Raw genomic sequence first — 23,758 nt, 5'->3', positions numbered from 1 at the left:
CCTTCTGAATGTAAATAAAATACTGCTGTCATTCCAATAACTATATTTGGAGGCTTGACATAAGAGAAATTGTGGGCGAAGTTGCAGCTATGTTAAACTGTTTTATGAATATGGATAGAGCTGAAACCCATGTTAAGGGGGAGGCATTGTGTGCTGCAACTTGCAGAAATCCATTTCCTGTACCTCTGTCAAAGTACTGTTATAGCCAAGAACCAAAGTATTTCCTGCAGCCCCTCCTCCTGCAGATAAGGATGACTTTGGCTGATATGTGCTGCCTTTGTATAGCCACAATGTACAAGTTTAATCATGCCTGTGTTGTCACTTTTTTCCAGTTGATCTGTTAGATGAAAATAAGATTAATGGCTGTGTGTTGAGTGATCTTGGTTCTCTGGTACTGCTTCGCACATGGCATCTTTCCCCTGCTTTATAATCAGTGTGGCCTGGGCAACATAAGGTTGCCCTCTTAACACAAGCACAGTAATGGTTTAATTAGAATTCCTTATTAGCCAAAAAAAGATCATCTGCTTCTTTGTCGGTGACACTGGAAGCATTTAAGTCCTGTAACTTGAATCGAGAGGCTGAAATTCAAAACTGATCAGGCTTTAGCAATGTGATTTTAACTATTTTCAGGGTTGGGAGTGAGGATGCCGTGGCTGTGCTAGGAAGTCTCCTGCATAACAGTGAGCTGCTGTGGGTCTGGCCTCTCATCTCCACACAATGTCAGGGTTAACAGTGCCGCACAAAGCCGCACCATCTAAGTCTGGCCAATGTGAGAGGAGAGGAAACACCTTTGGAAAGGAAGCTTGTTCTCAGGGTCAGGAAGAGCCTTGTGAAGGGTTTACTTCTCTTGCAGCCGTTACTTTGTTTTAACTATTTGTTTTCTTTTTCCCTAATGGGAATTAACACAGCGATCCAGAGCAGCCCTGCAGAGGTACCTGTTCTACTGCAATCGCTATATGAACCACATGCAGAGCCTGCGCTTTGAGCACAAGCTCTATGCTCAGGTGAAGCAGAAAATGGAGGAGATGCAGCAGCACAACATGTCATGGATCGAGGTGCAGTTCCTGAAGAAAGCAGTCGACGTCCTCTGCCAGTGTCGTGCCACACTCATGTACACTTACGTCTTTGCCTTCTACCTCAAAAAGAATAATCAGTCCATTATTTTTGAGGTAGGAAAAACATGGTTGTTAGGGGTTCAGAGTACAAAGCTAAGCTTTGTAATAGAGAACTAATGCTTGGAGAAGCTCTTGTCCCCAGTTTTACTGAAGTGAGTCTGTCTTAATATTCTGTTGTGCAAAAGTTAGAGGCTCTGCTGGGCATCATGTAGCATTGTCTGCTGGAGGAGGAAGTAGAGATACAAGATGCTGCCCTCTGAAACAAGAAATGGAGCGAGGCTCTGTCCTGAACTGGCAAAGAAGGCATTAAAGCTTAAACTTGGCGTTTTGATGTTCCCGGTGTTGGCTTTTTTCCAAGGGCACTACTGTTAAAATGGCACTTGAAGGTCTAAATGTGGAGGTCCAATCTGCTTCACAAGTGAAACTGTATTGACTGTTTATGGTTTAGAACAGTCCTCTGCTGGTTTTCGTGCAGCACAGAAGCAGGATGTTTCTCTGCTGCATGCTCAGGAAGGGGTGCACAGAACTACTGAGCAGTAGTGAAAGCTGTGCTCTGATGCTGCTGTGCGTGTACCAGGAGTCAGTAGAGGCTTTGCCAATGCTGGTAAAAATAAATAATAGATGGGACAGAATAGGAGATGAATTGTCTTGTATTGCACTGTACCACTAGTAAGGAAAGGATTTTTCTTGTTGTTGTTAGGCTTGCCAGGATATTGCAGGTCAAGGAAGGGATAAGACTTGCTGGTAGATATGCTGATTCTCTTTTGATCAAATGAGGAAGCTTCAGCTTTTTCAATCTTGATGCTCAAAGCAGGTTACTAATGTGTTACACAGTGTATATCTAATCCTGCTTTTTATTTCAGTACTGATTTCAGTTGAAGAAAAAAAATCTTCCTGTTCCCCTCCAAATACTCCTTTCTTTTTTCTTTTTTTCTTTGCAGAATAACCAAGCAGACTTAGAGAATGCTACAGAGGTGCTTTCTGGGTACCTTGAGCGAGATATATCCCAAGATTCGCTGCAAGACATAAAGCAGAAAGTACAGGATAAGTACAGGTTTGTTTTTGAATAATCCTCTATCTCAAAGCTGCCTGAGTACCTGTATTGCCATCCCGTGTGACAGGTAGTGGCATGTGTACTTGCCGAGCTACAGTGTTCTCCAGAGTCACGTCCCTGGGAAGTTGTTTGTTGTGGGCCTTCTGCCATACATTGTGATCATCAGCCAGTCCCTGGGCATCTGGGAGCAGCAGCAGCAGTGTCCAGTACCAGCCCCTGAAATCATCAGCAGTGAAGCTCTCAAGCAGATGCTGGCAGCGTGTTTTTGTGCCCCTGTTGGGACCAGCCCTTGGCTGAGGTGACAGCCTGCAGGGAGAGGCTCCCAGCTCTGCATCTGCTCTGCTGAGCAGTAGCTAGAAGATTCAGTCCTTTAGTGGAAATATCTTGTGAGGAAAAGCATTGGTTTTATATACACTGCTGTTCCTGCACAGGAGGAGTGTGTGGGAATGGCCAGGACCAAGGTGGGATCTGCATAGTGAGGGCCAAAGAACAAGGAGTGACTTTATTGTTCCAAGCTGACAGCTTTGGCCTAGATTGACTTGCCATAAGAGAGCAATCAGGTCTCTTATTTATCTCTTGTGTCCATTTGTACAAAAAGTCAGTGTAGAAAAGCTGTCCTTAAAGTAGAGGGAGAGAGCAACCTGTGAAAGTGGGGAGGAGAGAAGAACTGGGGTCCAGGTGACACAGATGCCAATGGTTTTTACAGTCCCAGGGAAATAGCTTCTGCCCAGTGGAAAAATACAAAGCTGTAAATGCAGATGAGTCACAGGATTATATGTTGCATTTTTGAGGCATTTTGCCAAAGTCATTCAATTTGTTATGGCTAGCTTAGGGGAAAAAGTAGTCAAAGTAGGGTGAGCTGTAGTGACTAAGGGACTCTGGGGAGCAGAAGTAGCTGTTGAGCTGTGGTGGGCCTGTGGTCCCTTCTGCCATAGTCTGGCTGCATGGCTGGGGCTGGACAAGACTTACCAGACCTCCTCTTCTGAGACATTTTGTAACTTACTGACTTAATGGTGGTCTTAAAGGGTAGCTCAGATCAAGCTGCTTGTTCATTTAAGCCCTCTGAAACTGGATGTTCTTCTAGGGATGGTAACAGCTATCCAGAAGAAATAAAAACCTAGTATAGCCTGTATTGCCTGAAAATGTACTATCCGAAACATGCCTTTGTGTTTCTGAGGAAAAAAGTGTGCATCTGTCAAGCCTGCACAGGTCCCTAATTAACTAGTTCAGTCATGTCTTAATCATGTCCTGCACAGTGCTTTTTGCATACTGGTTATAGTGTACTGATGCAAGACTGACCAAGGATGTTACTGAGGTGGGTTTAAAGAGCTCTGGAAAATTGCAGGAGCTGACCTCCTAGCTAATTTGATTTCAGCTGGTTTGATCTCTTAGCTTGCAAAGACATTTTGAGAAAACAGGCTTAAAACCCCATCACCAGCAGCAAAATAACTGAAGTTGGGGAAGCAGAAACTCTGCATGTTTGCTAGCACATGCGTTAGAAAATCAGTGGGACTTTGTGTACAATCATTTCTGTTGCAACAGCCAATAGCAATGCGAAGAGCCAGGACAGTTTTATTCGGATAAATTTGTCAGTCTGATCAGCTACTGAACAGTAGCAGCATAAGGGTTGCGGGTTAAGGTGAGGTATTTCTGAGCTGGGGCTGCTGTGATGTACTCCTCATGCCTGTGTGTTAGCAAGTGTGATCAAAGATAGCTTTCTGCTGGGGGATTATTCCTTTGTGCCTCACCTGAGCGAGCAGATTGGTCATTGCTGGGAAAGCTGGGTTCCCAGCTGCAAGAGGCCCTCGGATGCTGTCCTGGCCAATGTGCATGCTTGGAAATTGAATCGCACAATCCCCAGCAGGAACTGGTAACTTGACAGTCGGCTCCTGGGTTCCAGTTTCTCAGGTTACAGCACACTGCTCTGGGCTGGGCACTGCCAAACTGTGAACTGGCTACACAGCTGCGCCTGGGGCCCTGGGAGCTGTTACTAAGACTTGTCTTGTCCCCGTGTGCCTAAAGATGATGTAGACCTTGGCATCGCTGCTGGAAGGGGTTTAATCCAGAAATGCCTGCTGCTTATTTGTAATTTGCTGTTGGAACCTGAATACTTTAAATGTTTTTCTGCTTTTCAGGTGTGTTAGCCAACTAAAAGGATAAACGAACATGGCATCTTTTGATATGTTCTTATCACTTTTCCTCAGTATCATTTATCCTGGTAGGACTGTACCTAACTCTGGGATCAGTTTAATTTGCAGCTTTATCTGTTTAAATGAGTGTAGGTGGGAAGACCCTGCAGGGTGTAGTGTTCCTCTGAGACCCGGGAGTTGCAGTGTGAGATAAAGCTTGCCTTCCAACCAGACCAGTAACCCCTTTTTGTAGCCAGTTTGACCACTTCCATCCCCACCAAGATTTTGGAGGGGAATAAAAGTGAGTCAGTGCTCCCAAGTTTTTGCCCAGCTAGCTCCTGGATTTTTTTGTTGACCTGATAAGGTTCAGCATTGACACAACACCTGGTTTGAGGAGAGCTTTGTCCCATTTTGGGTGTCACTGCTAACCCCTCCTCTAGCCTTTGCAAATAGCAGCCGCTGCTGCTTCCTTTTTCGGGTATTAATGGAGGTTTCTCAGCTGTAGGGCTTTGGGGATACTTGTGCACAGGAAACTAAATTTGCATGCTGTCTGTTCAGCCAGGGACCTGGAGTTGAGTAACTGGAGTAACTGAAGTCTTAATTAGCGCTGTTAACGGGCTACAAATACAAATTCCCTTCTCAGGGGATCTCTACTTTTGGAAGTGAGGCTTAATGTAGGTTTGTGGTACTTGATGCTGGGGATGAGCCATGGTTCCTAACCTGAATTTTTTGTGCTTGTTCCCCTTTGCTGCAGATACTGCGAGAGCCGACGAAGGGTTTTATTGCAGCATGTGCATGAAGGCTATGAGAAGGACCTGTGGGAGTACATTGAGGACTGAGACTGGCCCTGCATAAAACGAACTCTGAATTCTTTACCATCTAGAGTGCTCATGCGATTCAAATAAAACACACACAAGGCACTACGCCTATTAAACTGCTGGTCTGTAGTACCGGGATTCTGTTTTGTTAACAGAAAGTCTAAGTAAATTATATTGTAATAAAAAAAGGTAGATAAACCATTGTACAACAGTATTCTAGGCGGCCAATACAAGTGTGACAAATGCACTAAAAAAAACAACAACCAAACCCTCCAACTTTAACTTGTAACGTAGCTTCATTCTCCAAGCCGACTCCTTTTTCTTTTCTATCTTTTCCTGTGTGTAGTACAGATGGAATTTAAACCAGTTTCTTGACACTGCTTTTCATGTCCAAGCCAGCCATTTTGATGTACTTTGGTAAGGGGGGATGGCTCTCCTGCCCCCCTCCTCCTCTCTGCCACCCAAGTACATGGATGAATGTCTGTTGGCTCATTGTAAAGATAAATCTTGGGGAGGGGAGGAGGGGGGGATTATACAGCAAGGAAGAGGGGGGGGGAAAAACAAAACCAAACAACAAAAAACCCCACAAACTTTGTATATGACTTTTAAAACAAAAAGAGGACAACACAGTATTTTTCAAGTTGTATATAGCGCATATGCATGGACAAAGAGCAAGCGTGGCACGTGTTTGCATAATGTTTAATTACAAAAAAATATTTATTCTTTAAAAATCTTCAAGATTATGTCTATTTGCTGTGCATTTTCTTTCAGTTTGATTTTTTTTTTGTTTCATTTTGTTTTCCGTGGGATGGGGTGGGGGAAGCGTCTGCTGGTGTAGTTGAATATATTCTTTTTTGGAAGGCTTTTACCAGAGAAGTTGGGTTTCTCCTCTTCCTGCAGTTCCTTACTGTCCACAGCCTCCAGTTTTGTGTGTGTATCCATTGCTGGAGCTGGACCCCTCCTCTCGTGTGCAGCTCCTGATGCTCTGTAACCCCATGTGCATTGTGTTAGTGACCAATGTACACTGATTCAGGATGCTCTGGGCCCTTCCCCGTCCCCCGCTACCTCCCTAACCTCCCCAAATCCAACTTGCCTGTTCCAGTCCATGCACGCAGGACATGCGCTCTGAACCCAGAGGCTATCTGTATGTGCGTGTGTTTAAATTTTTATTCTGAGGCAGGAGAAAGAGAGGTATTTGTACGGAAAGATTTTGGCTGTGGATCTCCTCTCCCTCCCCATTTCATCTGTCAAATTGACCGTTCCTTGCTGTTTAAGTTTCACTTACGTTATAACAAGTCGTAACATTGAAAAGGAAAGATGATGGAATTGTCTTTGTGTTTGTTTTGGCCTCAATTACTGGGCATACTGTCCTGGCAAATATTTAACACTCCATCTAGTGCAGTAGAAGTTGAAATCAGTGGCGTATTTTTCAATGAAAAGGGGAAAGAACTAATGAGTTAGCTACTGAGTCCATTTTTATGATTTCTGTAACAAGAGCTATGTTAAAGTAAACAATTGGTGGTGGTTTTATTAAATTTACTCCTGTATAGGAATTCCTTCTGTGGTATTTTTCGCCAGGCTAGTGTCCTCAAAGCTTTCTGCCCCTCTGCCAGCTTCAAGGGGGAATAAATTCGTAATGGGGTAAATTCAAGAAGGCAGATCACAGGCAGGTCTGTAATGCGAAACACTGTTTCTGGCCTGCACGTGAGCCACTTCAGCTCCCTTGCCGATGAATACTGATTCTTCCAGGCATGCGGTTTTGTTCCTCTGCCCCTGCTGTCCCCCTTATGGTGGCCTATTTGCCCCTGGGAATCACACATCAGCATACCTACACTGCAACTGCTTGCTCTGCTTTTCCTGCCCTGGCTTACGAGGGGTGGGACAGAGGAGGGCTGCATGCAGCCACCGAGGCAGGTGCTGCCTTTTGATGGCATCTACCTGCAGGCAGAGGCTAGCTGGCTTCCCCTCGGTTCACAACAAATCCCCATCCGTGTTATTAAAAAGCTTTTGAAAGCCGTGTGCTCTTCCAGGGTGTGGTGGGCTGGGTGAGGGCAAGCTCGGACTCTGTGCAGTGTTGGGTTTTTGCTCCGTGTTCCCCAAACTGGATATGGGTAGGCTCCAACCCAAAGGAAACCTCCTCTTTGGTGTCTTCAGTTGTGATGGCAGTTGGCAAAATGTAAGATAATAATGATTGCTCCCATGGAACCGGGGTTTAATCTGCTGCTGTTGCTCCCCCCGGCTTTCAATTGCTCCCACAGCAATGGTGTGTTTGCAAGGACACTGTCCCCGCTAACACCTGCTGTGGCGGGCAGCTCTGCTGCTGCCTCTGTGGAGAATATAAAGGGGGGAAAAAAAAAAAAGTCCCACCCTCTTGATGGGCTGTAGTTGTACCAACTGTACCAAGGAGCCCAGCTGCTGTGAGGGAGAGCCGAACCCGTGGATCGCCTGTCAGCCCTCCCACGGGCCGGGGCCCCCCCCGCTCGTGGGCTTACACCAACAAACCCTCATAAGCTGATATTTTATTTCATTAATTTGGTGTCTCTCATGGCAGAGGCTGCGGCAGAGGGTGGACGGCGAAAGGACCAGGGGCGGGGAAGGGGGTGTGTCCCGGCTCCTCCCGCCGCCTTCCCGTCGGGCCCAGCGCCGGGCTTCTCCATGGTTGTCCCGGATGTGCTTCCCGGAGCGGGGTCGGTTTGTAACCGTGGTAACGGGGCGCCTCTGCCCGCCGGCGGAGGCATGGCGGAGCCGCGGGGCGTGCCGGTGAGGGGCCGCGCCGGTGAGGGGCCGCGCCGGTGAGGGGCTGCCGGCCGACCCAGCACCGCGGGGCTGCAGGGGGGCGAGGGCGGGAGGACCTTTCACGAGCGAGTTTTTAGTCTTTGCACACTTGGTGTTAGAAACGTAACGGAAGCTCATTAATATTAAGACTTTTTGGGGGGTAACCTAGTGAAACCGAAGCCTTTCTCAAGGTTTGGGCGTTTGGTGCTCTGGCAAAATGGCCCTCTTTCCGGCTGCTGAGCAGGCTGTGTCGTGCAACATGAGTTCTTGTCGTTGAACGCTCTGAAGAAAGAGAAAAGGTCTTGGAATAAGGCAACAAAAGTCAGGGTCAGGTTGGACGGGGCTCTGAGCAACCTGGTCTAGTTGAAGATGTCCCTGCTCATGGCAGGGGGGTTGGACTAGATGGCCTCTAAAGGTCCCTTCCAAGCCCAACCTTCTACAATTCTATGAAAAAAATAATCTTCTCATGGATAAAAATCTGGTTAAAAGGTGAAGAGCAGAAAAAAAGGAAGAAATGCTCTTTTTTGTGTGTGTGGTGGAGGGTGGGCATTAATGAAGCCCTGCAGGGGTCTGTCCTAGGCTTGTGTTGTTCAGTCTATCTAGAATTGATCTGGACAAAAGTATGGCTAAGAAGTCATTCAGGCAAGGAGTAAATATGAGAGACTAAAGGAGAGTCTTAACAGTGCTGAGTGACAGGACTTAGAATTGGAACAATGTGTGCAGATTGAAAAAAAATTGCAAGTATGTAAAAAAACGTGCTTTATGCCAATTATTGCTGCTTAGGAATGAGTTCTTGGGATTGGGATATTCTGTGAGAATATCAGCTCAGCTTTCACAACAGCAATCAGAAAAGTGAATAAAATGTTAGAATTTATTAAGAAACAAGGCTGATAAAAGTATATTCCTGTGTACATCTGGGGTGTTCTCATGTATCAGATACTGTTTAGGTCCTGATCCCCTCCTTCAATAAAAAAAGGGAGTAGGACTTCTTACCAAATCGTTACAAGGACCAAGGGTAGACTTAACTCCAGTTTAAAAAATTGTTTATTAAGGAGAGGGAAGGTGACACAGGTCTATGAAATCCTGTGTTGTTTCTGGGGAAGAGGAGAGAGAGATGTCTCTTCTCCAAGAAACTGGAAGTCAGAAATAAAAATGCTTCTCTATGCAAGCATGTTTCTTTTCTGTGAAGGCTTGGTTTTTGATGCAAAGCAAGAAAAAAATCTAAAATGCATTTCTTTTTCTCTGACTGGGTATCTGTTTATGAGCTCTGGGCAATATTTGCAGGTTGAGATTTGTTGCCCGCTATGCGATGGGACATCGCTGTGCTCACAGGCCTGCAGGCTCTGATGGTTCCCCAGGAATGATTTTGTTCTAATTAACTTTATAAATATTTTATAATAACTGTTTTTGATATTTTCCTGTGTGATCTCCAATTAGCATCTTAAGATGCTTGGGTTTCAGTTCTTTGCAAGGTAATGATCACTTTCTGGAATCCTAATAAAAGACAGGGAGCCTATGGAACAGGCAGGTACTGTAAAATGAGTGAGTTTATTTAATATACACAGCAAACAGAAATCTCTCTCTGAGTGTGGCTAGGGAAGATCAGAGTTTGTCTAGCAGCAATGATACTGTTTTTATGCCCTCTTTTGGGATTTGCCAGTTGTCCTGTCTGATTATTTTGTCAATAGATCTTAAGGAAACCTTGCCTGGTGTACTTAATCCTCCTTTTTTCTGTCTTTTCAGGTTTCTTCGTTGCCAGTGGCTACAGAACCTCTAAAACCCTATCCTAAAAAAGGTTTGTTTGAAGATATGATTGTGTTTCTTAGGCCATTTGATTTCTAACATTTCTTTATAGCATGTGCAGCTGTCCAGTAAGAAATTAACATCCACTGGGGAAAGATGAGACCATCTAGACTGTAACCTGCTGAGTACAAGTGCTTTTTTCTAGGATCTGTGTGATCTGCTTAGTGCTGTTGCTGGCTGACTTACCATACCTACAGCTTGCATCATGTTTGCTTATAACCTAAGAGACTGTTGATTTTATTCTGTACATACTGTTGGGCCGCTAATGAGTTTGATACTAATTTATCTTAAATAAATGAGGGGTTTGTTCATTATATGTTCTTCAGAAAAACGTCTTGCTGTAGAAATGATCTTGGGAAACTAACATTGCGTCTTGTTGATTTTTTGTGTCGCATTTTCTAAGTTTTGAAGAAAAAGATATGTGCAAGTGAGATCAAACCAGTTGTGTTGTAACTGGTTTTAACTATAGGTTGTTTGCGTTTGGGTTCTGATTTTTTTTCATACTGAAAGTGAGAATTACTTAACTCAGACTGAGTTGTTGTTTCAAAGTCTTGGTTGACTTTGCACTGGAACAGGAACAATTTCATTTATTGGTTCAAAATGTTAGACTAAAGCCTGATGTTTTGTAAGGGGCCTGGTAAAGCCTGCATAACAGTTTGATATGGCAGCCCTGCTTCCCTCGCTCTTGCGATGTGACTTGTCCCAGCCCACGCGATGAGCGTTTCCTCCTCTGTGGCACTGAGCTGTGCTCACGTTCCTAGTACAGATCTGTTCACTTAGAGACTTTTGCGCCTACCTATGGTGAGGTTTGGGTTTGTTTTTATTTTGTGGATTTTCCTTTGTCAAGTGTCAAGAGGGCTCCATCAATTTAGGTTACAATTAAGAGTGAACCCTGCAGTGTTGCTAGTACCCCAGTACACTTATAGCGCCAGTCAGAAGCAGTCCTCCTTTTCCCTCACCTTTTAATTCAGGGAAGCTCAGTTGAGGAGCACTGTAGTCTGGCTGTTTTCTACCCTGAATGTGTGATGTGCCTGTCAGAGTACACCTGGGAGGAAATCTTCCATATTTTGAAATGGAGACTGTCTTGATGATAAAGCAGCTGACATTAAAAAGGAGCTTGTTTGGCAACTGGGTACTACATTGTAGTTTCGGCCTAAAGATGAAGTTCTTCATCCTGCATGTAGGCCCTGGGAAGCTGGAAAAGCCACTTTGCTTTTGTTTTGGGGACATGAAGCTAACATCATGTAGTCCCAATTCCTGGGGGCAGAATTCCAGCACTTGAGCAGAATATGACTGTCCTGGAGGCGGTGCTTGATGTTTTGGTAGACCTACAGCTGTTGGCTTGCACAAGTCCAAGCCTCTTTTGTACGTTGCCCAGAGCTGAGAGAAAAAGATTCTTACTGCTTCAGGCCTGTATGCAGGTAAAAATAAAACCAGAATTTACTTTCATCTTGACTGTCAACTCTTTTAGAGCAGAGGCTGGTGTTACTTTGAACCAATTAGCATGGCTTCTGTGGAGGCATCAGTTCACTCCTTAGTGAGATTGTTCATCTCCATCCTTTTTGATAAAGATTATGACTCTGATGCCTGCATCCTTAGTAACCCCCATCTTGTTCTGCCTCCTCGTGCAAGTCTCATCTTCATAATTTGCACTGACCATGTGGGTTGGGAGGCTGCATCTTCTATCTGTTTTTACAGGACAGCAAACGCTTGCAGTTCTCTAAATAAAGCATCTGTAGAGGGATCAGGCTGGTGGTGTTTGCCAAGAGATGGACTGTCGCTCCAGCACTCTTTCCTGGTAGGCTGAGGTATATTAAATCAACTCTGCATAATTCATGAGTGAACGGAATAGCTGGAAAAGAAAGATGGGGCCATCAGCCTTAAAAACAAGCTGTGGAGGTGTGCTGGATAGAAGCTGTCATACCTCTGTCAGCTTGCTTGTTAAACTGTCTGTCAAGCACCTTCCTGCTTTTAAGTGTGCACCATTTAATATTGATTGTCTGGGAGAATGAACTGTGGCAGCTGCAACTTTCCTAATAGGACTGCTTCTCCAGATCCTGGCTCCTGTTTGATAAAGGGCCACTTTTTCATGGCTGCTGAGGAATTTTTTCTCCTACTCAGCATTTTGCATTAACAGCCCTGAAACAGAGCTGGGCGCTTCTTTAGAAAAGGCCACAAATGCTCCTTCAGGTTTTAAGGCTGCAAGTCTGAGGCTGGGCAAAGGCCATGAAAAGAATTGGTCTGTCTCAGTCACCAGCCAATGTTCCTTCCACCTCCTTCATTTGGTATTGGTGTTTGCACAGCTGCATGCCAGAGGGGAGAAAGTAGTAAATGAAATCTTGTTCAGTTTTGGGCCTCTCACTACAAGAAGGACATTGATGTGCTGGAGCGTGTCCAGAGAACGGCAATGAAGCTGGTGAAGGGTCTGGAGAGCAGGTCTTATGAGGAGCGGCTGAGGGAACTGGGGTTGTTTAGTCTGGAGAAGAGGAGGCTGAGGGGAGACCTTATTGCCTCTCCAACCACCTGAAAGGAGGCTGTAGTGAGGTGGGTTTTGGTCTCTTCTCCCAAGTTACTAGTGATAGGACGAGAGGAAATGGCTTCAAGTTGCATCAGGGGAGGTTTAGATTGGATATTAGGAAAAATTTTTTTACAGAAAGAGTGGTGAGGCATTGGAGCAGGCTGCTCAGAGAGGTGGTGGAGTCACCATCCCTGGGTTATTTAAAAGACATGTAGATGTGGCACTTTGTGACATGGTTTAGGAGGCATGATGGTATTGGGTTGCAGCTGGACTTGATGATCTTAGAGGTCTTTTCCAACCTTAATGACTCTATTAAATCCAGTTTTTCATGGTTCCGCATCTCCCTTTTATACTGATACGACCTTTGACTCAAAATTAACTATGGTGAAGAAAAAAAAATCTAGCCTGTGACTTTTGTAATTCTGTTTTGCGTCTCTTAAGGTAAATTGAGGCATCTCCAGTACCTGGCACACCTCACGTAGTTCTGAAACTAAATGCTTTGGAAGCCATTGTGCTTTGCCATTTAACATTTGACTGTGTTGCATTTAGTGCAGTGGGCGAAAGCTGATTTGAGCTGCCTGATTGTTAATCTCTAGGAAATGAGGGCAGCAAAAAGATTTGTAATAGGGGGTGATATAAGAGTGTCCTTTGTGTGTGGGTGTGATGCTGGGGACATGTAAGAGAGGAGGGGAAGGAACAAAGGTGATGTTGTATATGCTTTTGTGGAGTTTGGCAGGAAGGAATAGCATGTTTTTCCTGTGTGACTTTTTTTTTTTAATAAGATTTTTCTAGAACATCTTAATGAAGTCTCTCATGCTATTTTAGTTTGGCTGAGGAGAATTACAGTGAACTTTAAGGAGCCAGGCGAATCTACATCAGTTCTATTTTAATAGAAGAGTGCTGCTAAACTTAATTTAAACTGACATTTTTAAACACTGAATGGTAACTTTCTGTTGCAGCAATTTGCCTTTTTATATTCATGTAGTATTTTCAAGTACGATGGAAGAGAGATACTGAAACCAACATTAGTGCAAGCAGGTCTGTGGAATACAGAGACTATATGGTGTAATAGTGTAGGCCCCTCTCCTGTGAACAGTTTGGTGCGGATAAAATTGGAGCCCAAATAGAACATAACTAAACAATGTTGTTGTAATCAAATGTAGTAGAGTATGTCCAAGTCATCGCTGAAATCCTAACTTTAATGGTCACCTTGCCTGGATTCAGATTGTAACAGCTCGCCTGTGTGTTTACTGGGTAGGAGTAAGGTATTAAACCTATGTTTCTGAGACTGTGGTGTCAAATTTCCAAAAAGTAATTTGCATGATAAAATACAAGTGTGAGTTTTGTTACTGAACCAGAAGGAACGCCAGAAGACCATGTTTTCAGGCTGACCTGCCACACGGGTGAGAATACATTGGATACTGTTGAACCATGCACCCTGAGAGTCGTGTGGCTTCCCCTCGCTGTCGCACTGCTTTCCTCCCATGGATGCTCCTTTGATCCTGCCTGTAAGATGAGAAAAAATGGAAACCTAGAACCAGTGTTCAGCAACCTGATTTTATGGCTCTTAAATAAGAATAACTTTGAGTGAAGAGGCAGAATTTGCTCTTGAATTAGCTGCTGTTAGGGCTGATCCATCACATAGCTTTTAGGTTGCAAAAGCCGAAAGGTTGGGATTTAAGAGAGTCTTTCTTGCAGGGCTGTCACCCCAAATGGAAGACAATGAGCATTCAACTAGCATATAAAGGGTCTGGAGCAGATTCCGATGGTGGTGGGGAGAGGTGTTGTGCACAGTGGTCAGGTTAGAAATCTCCACATCTAGCAATCTAAAGTAAAGGGACCGGCAGAAGGCAAACCCCTCGGAATATCTTGTAGCTGCACTTGGTGACAAGCATTATTCAGCAGCTGACACATTAGTAGCTAGAACCATTCATTATTTTGTCCTTTACCCCCTGTGGGGAGAGCTGCTCTGAAAATCAATTCCCTCTGTTGCTAGATCAAGGTCCATAACTCTCCTCATGTTGATATTTTGTCCCCAAGCAATTGATGGTAGAATAAAGGGAGCTCTGTTCCTTGAAGCGATGTTGAGTTAATATCAGCCTGCTGAGATGGGGTTTTAATCTCTCTGCTGCATTTTAAATTAATCAGATATTTTCCAAAATGCTTTACCGATTTTGAGTTGAGATGGGCTGCCTCCTATCTTTCCACTTCCCTTTGCCACACAGGCCAATCAAGTCTGTTTGTAGTACCTGATAGTACTGTAGCAGAGAAGTGCTTTTACTAGCTTGTATTGTTGATTTTTGTGGAACATAACTTGAATTTATTTCCCTTTATCGTGGAAAAACATACTTAGAAAGGAAGTTCTGGGCTCATGTTAGTCTAATAACAGTTCAGAGGCTAATGGAACAATTTTAAACGCATTTGGGTTTCTACACAGATATTAGACCTCAGATTTTCTGAGGTACAGTGATGGCTTTTTAATAACAGGGTAGACTCCTAAACATACATATACTGTAATAAATACACTGAAGAAAAAATAGATTTCACTTGAGTCACTGGGAGGAACTTGGGCTAGAAATCCAAGAGACTGTGAAGAAGGAGAATTCTGAATTGTTACCAGCCACCTCTAGGAAGAAGCAGGTAGGTAATTTTCAAATCGAAAATCTTCCTTTCATGAATTGTAAGAGATTAGATGTTCTGCCCAGTCCTGGGCATTGGGATATTTTTGGGATACTTTGTAGGTATGGTTTTTTTCTACAGTTTGAAGCAAGGAATTCTGCCTTGGTTTTAACTGTGGCTTTTGGCAAAATGCTTTGACTTCTGTTTCTTTCCATTTATCAACCATAAGTTTGGTCTAATATTCAGTTACACTGTTTGCATGCTGCAGACTTTCAGTTAACAAAAGATTTGGAGACATTAAATGAAAAATATTTTATAAAAGCATATATTGCAATGCGCTATTTAGCCTGTTTAAGTGCTCCTAAAAATAGTACTGAAGGGTGCAGGTAAGGTGTATGGAGAAATTTTATAGGGAGAAATTTTAGCATGGCCTGTGGTCAGGTCTGTCTGTTGGGCATTTTAACATGCTCAGTGCTTCAGATCAGAGCACTTCTATAAAATAAACCAGGTGTCTGGATTTTTCAGAGTCTGTGAGTCTTCACCTTGGTTTTTTCTTTTTTTTTTTTAAAAGCATGTTCCACTTCTGTCTTGTATGATTATGTGCATAAAGAGCAAAAATGTCTTGTAAGGCCATGGCAAGTCATTGAAAAGGAAGAAATTGAGTTCTCTCTGCTTTTATTACGTTCTGCATTTCAGAGACAAAGCAAGTTGCTGACCTGAGATTAAAACAGCTGATTAAGTAGGTTTATCAGTGATAAACACACAAATGCTCGGTGTCCCTTTGTAAGTAATAGCAAAGTTTTATTAGATTTGGCTATTGCGGATAAATTCCGTAACAGAAATAAGGAAGTATGTAATGTAAATGTGTGTTTTAAAACTGTGGTTGTGTCCTGTTCTTAAACTCTGCGGTAATGATGGCATTGCTCTTTGTGGCTCAAAGTTACCATACTTTTACCACACAGAAACCTGTGTTTTGGATAAATGACAATGACATGTTATTTTGCATCTTACTGAGGTAGTTTCTTCTGCTTAATTGAATTTTGAAATATTCCCAAGCGGTGTGTGTTATTCCTGTCCAGCTAAATCCCATGTCAGTATTTAGTTCAAATACTGATAGTGCCGTCCTTTTCATATAGGTGCCCGTCCTTGAAGACAAGGGTGTAGTCAGTGGTTTCTAATAAAAAAAAAAATTGCACGTGCTGATTTGATGGGCAGTAAAGCTCACTTTATCTGGTATTGACTTTGGCTGGGAAGTGCTCATGGCAATAAGCAATCTCAAAATGGGACTGTTAGATAACAAATAACTTTCAGATTATACAGAAGTAGATAAGTGGTTTACACTGATCATCTGTCCTGCGAAAATTCATCTTGCTCTCTCTCCGGGTGGCTCGTGCTTGCGCAGATGAATTGATGGGGATCCTTCCTACTCCTGCAGTTATTTTAAGGGATCTTGCAAGTATTTTATGGCTCGAGAACTCTGAAGAGCAGGAACTTTTCAGTACACTGAGGAGTTGATTCTGTGCACTTTCAGAGCTGATAATTTCTGAATTCCTGATACATTTCTTTAAATCAATATAAATCCATTCTTTGAGCAAGCTTCAAAGCTGCCTTTGAACTTGTAACAGTGAAGCTGCCTGAGGAATCCAGATAAAAAATAACCCCCTTGAGTTAAATTAATTAATACCTTTAACTGTGTCAAAAAAAAAAAGTGGAAATGTTGTGGTTGGGGCGAGCAAATGCAGTTCCTGCAACTGTACATACCCATTTGTTTCCATTTGGCCGTCTGCGAGCCTGATGTTTTAGCCCATTTGAACTTACAACCTTGTGGGAAGAAAATGGTTTCTAAATAACATACATTAGTTGGTAATTACATCATTGTTTTACACAAGAGAATTTGATATTTTCATATCTCTCTGGTAAGTGGATAGTAGTGCTGTGTGTATTTTGTTCAGGATCTGATACAGCTGTTAGTTTTGAATAGTGAGATTAAAAAATGAATTATCTTTTTTTGGTAATTAAATTGTATATATCACTTCATCTTCCTTTGCCCAAAATACCAGCCCAGTAACCCCTGCACCGCAAAGAACTGGGAATATTTAAGTTTAAATGTGCTAACACAGCTCTGCCCTCTTGTGTGTGTACATTAACAACTGTGATTAGAGGAATAGGGAATCCTTTGCAGACAGCAGAGCAGGTGTGTTTTTCTGTGAAGACTAGTATCACTGTAAAATTTTAGTGCTAATTTTTTAAATTAGAAGAATCACAGTTTCGGTTCTAGCTTTACGTCTTTTGGCAGTTGTCAACCTACTTCATTTCCTCTCTGTGAAGAAGAAAATCTATATCTGCTTAAGCCCGTTGCAAATTTAATTAAGCAATGAAAAGTGCCATGAAAGTGTCACCTCTTGCAGAAAGCAGGTATAAGCTGAGTGTCTTCTGATAATTTGATAGTTAAGAAATATATTAGACTGAATTAGGATCAGGAGGAGGGTGAAGTACAGTAGCTCAGCTTTAGAGGTCCTAACTGTACAATTGCAACATATTACTTTAGGATCACATTTAAATTGGTACCTTTATTTTTTGAAGTTTGTTTGAAAGTCCTTGGTGCTAGGCAATTTTCTTTTGTATTTTAAAACATTCAACTTCATCCTTGTCTGTTGGTGTGCTGCTTACAGGTAAAATGGCGTCTCCTGTTGTGAATTTAAAAATAATTTTGTAAAAATAGTAAGAAATTTAGGAAGGGTGGGGTTCATTTTTCTGAATTGAGGTCTCTCTGACATGGAACAAGTCTCAGCGGATGACCTGTGCTCCGTATTTAGTTAGTGGAAAGTCCATCTGATGCCATTCCTCTGACCTCTCCCAGCCACTTATCTTGGGATGTGATGAATCACTCCCCAGGGGTGCATATTCCTTTCCTTTACCGTCAAGACAGCCCCAGGCATGTAACTCAGATGTCATAACTTTCAGACACTTAAGTTGAAGGAGATGCATCCCACTCAAGAATGTCAGAATTAATGTTGTCTGTGCAACTTAAATTTGCGCCTTTGAGTCTTTAGTGGCATAATTAAACACTGGCTTTAGCCCAGCTCTCCAACGTCATTAGCTGCACAGGAATGATGGGGCTCACTTAAAAAGGAATAGCTTTTTCAATAGAAGATATCTTCATTATTCAGTGCGTAGCCAGTTGTGTTTATCTTCAGGCATCAGATCCCATCGATCAATTCCCTGATAATGCAGCGTTCTTCTGTGTCATACTCAAACCATGCATTATACGTTAAAGTCTCTTAAGAGACAATATGTGCTTGTCAATAAGACATTTTGGGTTCCCCAGTGCTTGAGGTCTTGATTTCTCAGAGTTACCAAGCATGTACACTGCAACATTCCCATGGCCAGAGCACGGCTGCTGTCCATCCCGCTTGCTGGAGCGAGCGCTGGCTGGGAGATACCGGCTGTCATGTCTTCCGAGCTGTACAGCCAAAACCAATGGTTGGGGATGTAGCGGCTGCCTTCAGGAAGCCTGCTTAGGTGATTTTTCCAGCTTTGGAATGAGGTTTCTTGTGTCATGAGCAGCTTTACAGCATCTTAATAAAGAGACTGTTTATTCACTTCTTCCAGGGTCTGCCCCCTTTGCCGCGGATGTTTTCAGCTGCTGACAGAAGCTGCAGAAGTCCTGTGATTTAGTTGCTGTTCTATTCATATTTCTCAACAGTTTATTTGCTGTCTGACCTTGATTCATTTTGATATTCATAATCATTAGAAGGAGGCAGGGCACTTGGTGAAAATACTGGTGCATTCCTGTAATTGTATATGTGCTCATGTAATTAAAGACTGTATCGTTAAGACATTTGTGCAGTAGGGAAGAGTGAGGGCTGCACAAGCAAATATTCATCCTCGGACAGACATTCAATGTGGAAATCTTCATCCTGAGGCAACAAGTCTGGAAGAAGTTTGAGCATTTGAAAAATAGGGTCTTGGAGTAGGAAATGTTGAACCATTTGCAAGATCAACCTCAATATTTATTTTTATATATATATATATTCTTCTAATATAATATGCTTCTTTGGAAGTGGATGAAATGAGGACAGGTTCTAGGTTCTTCCACTCCCTAATGAGCAGGAAGCTTCAAAGACAGTCAGGGCTGGATTGTGGTGCTCTCCCTGTTGTAAATTTATTTTGCTTTTTCTTACAAATGCCTTATAATGATTTTAGTTTCAATTTCCATGTAAAATACCTCACACTGTAGACAGAAAAAGACTAAGCATAAGAATTTAAGCCAAAGGAAGGATTAGACTGGAAATCCTAAAGCTACCGTGCTCCTGATACAGGAATTAATGAGAAGCTGGTTATGCAGGTTATTTTGGGAATGCCTGCAGCCAGTGTTGCTTCGTTTGCGGGGAAAATATCTTCCATCCCTGCTTTGCTGTGGGAGGAGACAACGAGTAGTCACCAGTTAGTATCTCAGACCTCCTGTGCTATTTAAAAGCCATTTTATTCAGAAGCCCTCTGTGATGGTGTGTGTACTCTACCTCCTTTCTTTAGGAGCAGTGTTGGCAAATAGACACTCTGAGCTCGGTCTTCTTGCCTACCAGGATATTGAGCACAAGGCCTCAAGCAGCAAAGATGGTTCAAATGGAGAAGATAACAGTCGGGATGCTGTGCCAGGGGTTGGATCCTTGAATATCTCCAAGCTAGAGTCTGCATACTCAGGGATTTGAGAACTGTTGTGCAAATATGCCTGTTTTTTTTCTAGGTTAGCTTGTGTTTAAAAGCAAAAAGAGCAAAAGCTCTTTCAGATCCTTGTTTTTCTTCTGTTCAGAGCATGTCTCTGCACAGCAGTCAGCACTGATGGTCAAAACTGGCTTGTGCAGACTTCCAGTTTTGACGTTTTTTAAGCAAATAAAGATTATACTTTTTCAGTTTTCTTTTTACAGTATGCATTTGTTACTAAGTTTCACCCCAATGTTATTTGCTTGTATCAAGCAATATTAGTCTTGAATCAAATTTTTTGTGTCGTAATGATCAGGCTAATGTATTTGCACTAATCTGTGTAATTCCTCCCTCTCTCATCGAATGGAGTCATGATTGCAGAGTGGTATCTTGCCAGCCTTGTACTGCTAATGGAGAGTTCCCAGTAACCAGGCTGGTTCTACCACTGGGAGCCTCGCTGTGGTGCTGGGAAGTCGGAGTGGTCACGAGTATTTATTTACAGATCTTCCCACTTTACCTTAAGGTTAAATTTGAGCAGCACATACTAGAAGACATTTATACTGATTAATCAGTGTAGGTATTTGTCTTGTAGATAAAAACAATTTTATTTGGAGTAACTCAGAACTTTAAATGCCTTAAACCAGAAAACCCACTGAAGTCAGAGCTAGCAACTCTTTAAGATCTATGCAGTGTAAACTAACAACAGAAAATATCCTTTTTTTTTTTTTTTTTTTTTCCCTTCGCCCTAGTGTATAAATCAGCTTTAAGACAGAGTTTTTAGCTCTTATATATAGCTTTGGCTTATTTTCCTGCAGGGGGAGGTGTAGAGTCAGAAATGTTGCTTTTTGGTTTAAACCTGCTGCTATTTTTCAGTCTCCTTCCAATTTTCTCTGCGTATTGTGAAGCTATTAATACATGATAGTAAGATCACAGCTATGAATTATGGCTTTCTTGCTAGCACCAGAATTGTATATGATGAGTTTTATTAACCCCAGCTGACTGTAAATAACGAGGAACCATAGGGGTTTATTGTTTGATTTAAAAGTGTTCCGGCAGCAATTTGCAAAAGGAAAAACAGGAGAAGGGATTAAACAGAGAGAATGGCTACAGCAAAGGGTTCTTTCCTTTTTTCTGTTGTTTATATCAATTTTTTACAGATATTTGTGTACATAAACACCTATATTCTCACATATATACATCTGTGTATACTCACATAGATACATACATGTGATGAGCGAAATACAGCATAAACAACCTCTTCTGGGTGGTGATTTTTCATCACTACTGAGTTTTGAATACATTATGTCTCCATTCATGCAGTTTTCAAACTTCAGGGATAGATGCGGATGTAGGAATACCAATGTTCCTGTATTAGTTTTCTTTCAAAGCTATAATGTATTTATATTGCTACAGTCTCAATAAATCCTTTGAGTCTCTGAGTAAGGAAGAGGATTTCCTGTTAAATTTGTCTGTGCACCAGCCTAGCTAGGAATCTGTGGGATCATCCTCTGATGTCAAGGCAGTCTGTTATTTATAAATCTAAAAATCTTTATTTTAGAGCTTAAAAATGCTTTCTACCCATTATTCATACCTTATTTTGGAAAGTAAAATTCCCTGGCAGTGGTACGTTGTTTTATAGTAGCTATATGAGTTTGTGTCATATTATTTTAATATTATTTTTGTTTAGAAGATACTAATTACCTCTCTGTCACCAGTTATACAAACAGTAGCATAATTCCTCACAGTGGCAGCTTGTGAAGCTCAAGGCAAAAAGGAGATATGCACAGCTGGTTTCATCCTAGCCTCTCCCTCCCTATCAATGTTTATTTAACATCGTTGTGGGAGCACCAAGCTTCATTTTGGACTGTAACCGCAGCCATGCCTGCCAGTAAACTTTCCCCAGGCTCTGCAAGTGGGATTAATTGTCACCCTGGCAATAATGTCAGCAAATGTCTCCAGGAGGCTGAGTTGGGAATTGAGAGATGGGGTGGATGTTGGTCCTGAAAGACTTTCGTGTGTTGCCTCTCAGGTTTGGACCTGGGTATTTATGTATTGTATTTATGCTGTTGTGAGCTTGCTGTTAAGCTGATGATCAGAATTACTTTAAAATGGAAAATGAATCTCAAATCGAAAAGATCAATCCTGCTTCCGTGCGTTAGAGCGAGCCTTGCCTAGTGATGAGAGATTATAACCTTGCTCCCTTGTGGCTTTGCTGCTGCAAAGCTTTCCACTTCGATGTCTTCAGAGCAAGATGCGCTTTACCAGATTCGTCTTTGGTGCAGCTCTCTTAATAGCAAAATGTTACAATATAGACTTGAGTCATTGCCTCTGTGTTTATTAATTTTGAAAATGCCTGTGTGCTTGAATGCTGCTTTACAACATGCTATTTTTCATTAGAATTTGGAATGGGACAGTTGAGTCAGGATCCAAATTAGGCATTTTGGATAATCTTACCCATGTACATGGTACCTACCACAATGGAGCCAGGAATGGCTTGTGAGGCTACTGCAGAATTTAAAAAAAAAAAACCAAACCAAAACGCCACTTTCATTACTTTATTGAAGATTTTCTGCTCTCTCCTTGTGCTGTATGTTATGTGTAGTTTAGGTTATTGTGGATTTTGGTCTGATAACGGGTTCTTCTTGGTGTCTTCATGAGTCTTTGCATCTCCTCCAGGCTCTTGTTGCTCCTGCTTGGTTCACCTCAGGTTGGGTTGCAAAGTGGGAGGTAGGGCGAGTGAACTGGGGCTCAGACTCATTCCTCTAAGCTGTGATGGAAGAATTGCTGGGCTCTGACCTGGTTTTTTAGTATGATGAGACTAAAATCTGAACTTGAGCTCCTTCTCCACCTCAGGCAGCTATAGCTGATCTTTGCTTTTCACAGAAAGGGTGCTTAGGTGCTCCAGGCAGCTGGCAGTTTGCACACTGGAGAAAATAAGGTGATGGGTGAAAGGCTGTCTGATGGCTACAGTTGCTGAAGTCCACTTACTCTGGCTATACCCACAACAAAAATGGTCTTTTGCATCTGGCAGTTTCTTCAAGAGGACGGTTGGTGCTTTAGCAATGGTTTCCTCCATGAAATTTGATAGGAGCCTTCTGGGGGTTTTTTCCCCTCCTCTCCCTTTACAGCAATTTCATAACCCTTTTATTAAATCTAAACCCCACTGTTTGATAGTTCATATCTAAGCTATAATTACCCAATATGAAGATGCAAGCACAAAATAATTTCCTAGGGAGGTTTACACAAAAGGGAATAACTCTTATTAATTTTTTTCCAGTCCTTTGAGAAAATCTGTAACAGGATGCATAAAGCGAAGAATGATGGTAGCGCAGCACAGATACAAACCTGATGATCTTACTCTGATTCTGTCGGGGTTTCCACTCCAGTGGCTTCCTTAAAGGAGCATTGTCAGAAAGAAAAATCACATTGCTGGAAGTGGGTTGTGCAATCAATCACTGGCCACCGAGAAAGTGGGGGATCAGATAGATTCCCTTTCTAATTCAATCAAAACACTTCAAAGAAACTGGCATGTCTCTCGACTGAGGTATTTAATCATATATTTGTTGCCTGGCTCCCTGTGGTAGTTGCTTAATGAGACTAGGCTTTTGTAATCCCAGAAAAGAGAGGCTAAAAGAGAATTATGCAAGTTATAAACCCTTTTCACTGTAGATACCAAGTTTTTGGATAATTGTGTTTTCTTGGACTGGCCGTTGAGCAGATCAATTTACAGAAACTAATGGCTTTTTTTTTTTTTCCTTACTGCTTGAATGGTATAAACTACTATTTTCTAACCTGTAGTCCCTGCATCCCTGCAGTGCCTGGATTGTTTGCAAGGACTCTGCAAAAGGTGACAAAGAAAAGTGCGTTTTCATGTGATCTGCAGCAGTTACATATGAGGAACTTCTGAAGGTCCATCTATTGAAAAAAGTGGAAAACTGCAATGTATGCAGCCTGAGGGACTTGATGAATGTGCTCAGCTCTTCTGGCAAGGCCAAATTCGTCGGCCTTTCCCCATGCAGAAACCTTCTGAGCAACCGGTTGTGGCAGTGTGTGTTCCCGGCTCTAATTAGCATGAGATTGCAAACCATTATATGCCATATGGAGCCTCCACTGCTCCTGTTCATCCTTGTACTTGAGAAGGCTGAGGCGTGCTGCCAGTGCTTCTTTCTCTTCTTCTGCCCCTCATAGCAGCCCCCATGGCCGGATCCAGCCATACATTGCTG

General features: G+C 42.5%; 2 protein-coding genes across 2 annotated transcripts in view; both read left to right on the top strand.

Moving 5' to 3' along the window:
* ARIH1 (ariadne RBR E3 ubiquitin protein ligase 1) overlaps positions 1–6,663 on the top strand; it is a 62,504-nt gene extending 55,841 nt beyond the window's left edge. Inside the window, exons 12-14 of the mRNA XM_064456884.1 lie at positions 909–1,169; positions 2,057–2,169; positions 5,053–6,663. Of these exons, the coding sequence (XP_064312954.1) occupies positions 909–1,169; positions 2,057–2,169; positions 5,053–5,137 (459 nt within the window). The 3' untranslated portion in view covers positions 5,138–6,663. The remainder of the gene's footprint in view (positions 1–908; positions 1,170–2,056; positions 2,170–5,052) is intronic.
* Positions 6,664–7,763: 1,100 nt separating this feature from the next.
* Positions 7,764–23,758, top strand: part of BBS4 (Bardet-Biedl syndrome 4) — a 44,392-nt gene continuing 28,397 nt past the window's right edge. The window contains exons 1-2 of the mRNA XM_064456877.1: positions 7,764–7,876; positions 9,635–9,686. Of these exons, the coding sequence (XP_064312947.1) occupies positions 7,772–7,876; positions 9,635–9,686 (157 nt within the window). The 5' untranslated portion in view covers positions 7,764–7,771. The remainder of the gene's footprint in view (positions 7,877–9,634; positions 9,687–23,758) is intronic.

This window comes from Phalacrocorax carbo, chromosome 7 (genome assembly GCF_963921805.1).
Source record: "Phalacrocorax carbo chromosome 7, bPhaCar2.1, whole genome shotgun sequence".
NCBI classification, from domain to species: Eukaryota; Metazoa; Chordata; class Aves; order Suliformes; family Phalacrocoracidae; genus Phalacrocorax; species Phalacrocorax carbo.
The sequence above is the reverse complement of the archived record's forward strand: the minus strand, read 5'-3'. Positions and strand labels throughout refer to the sequence as shown.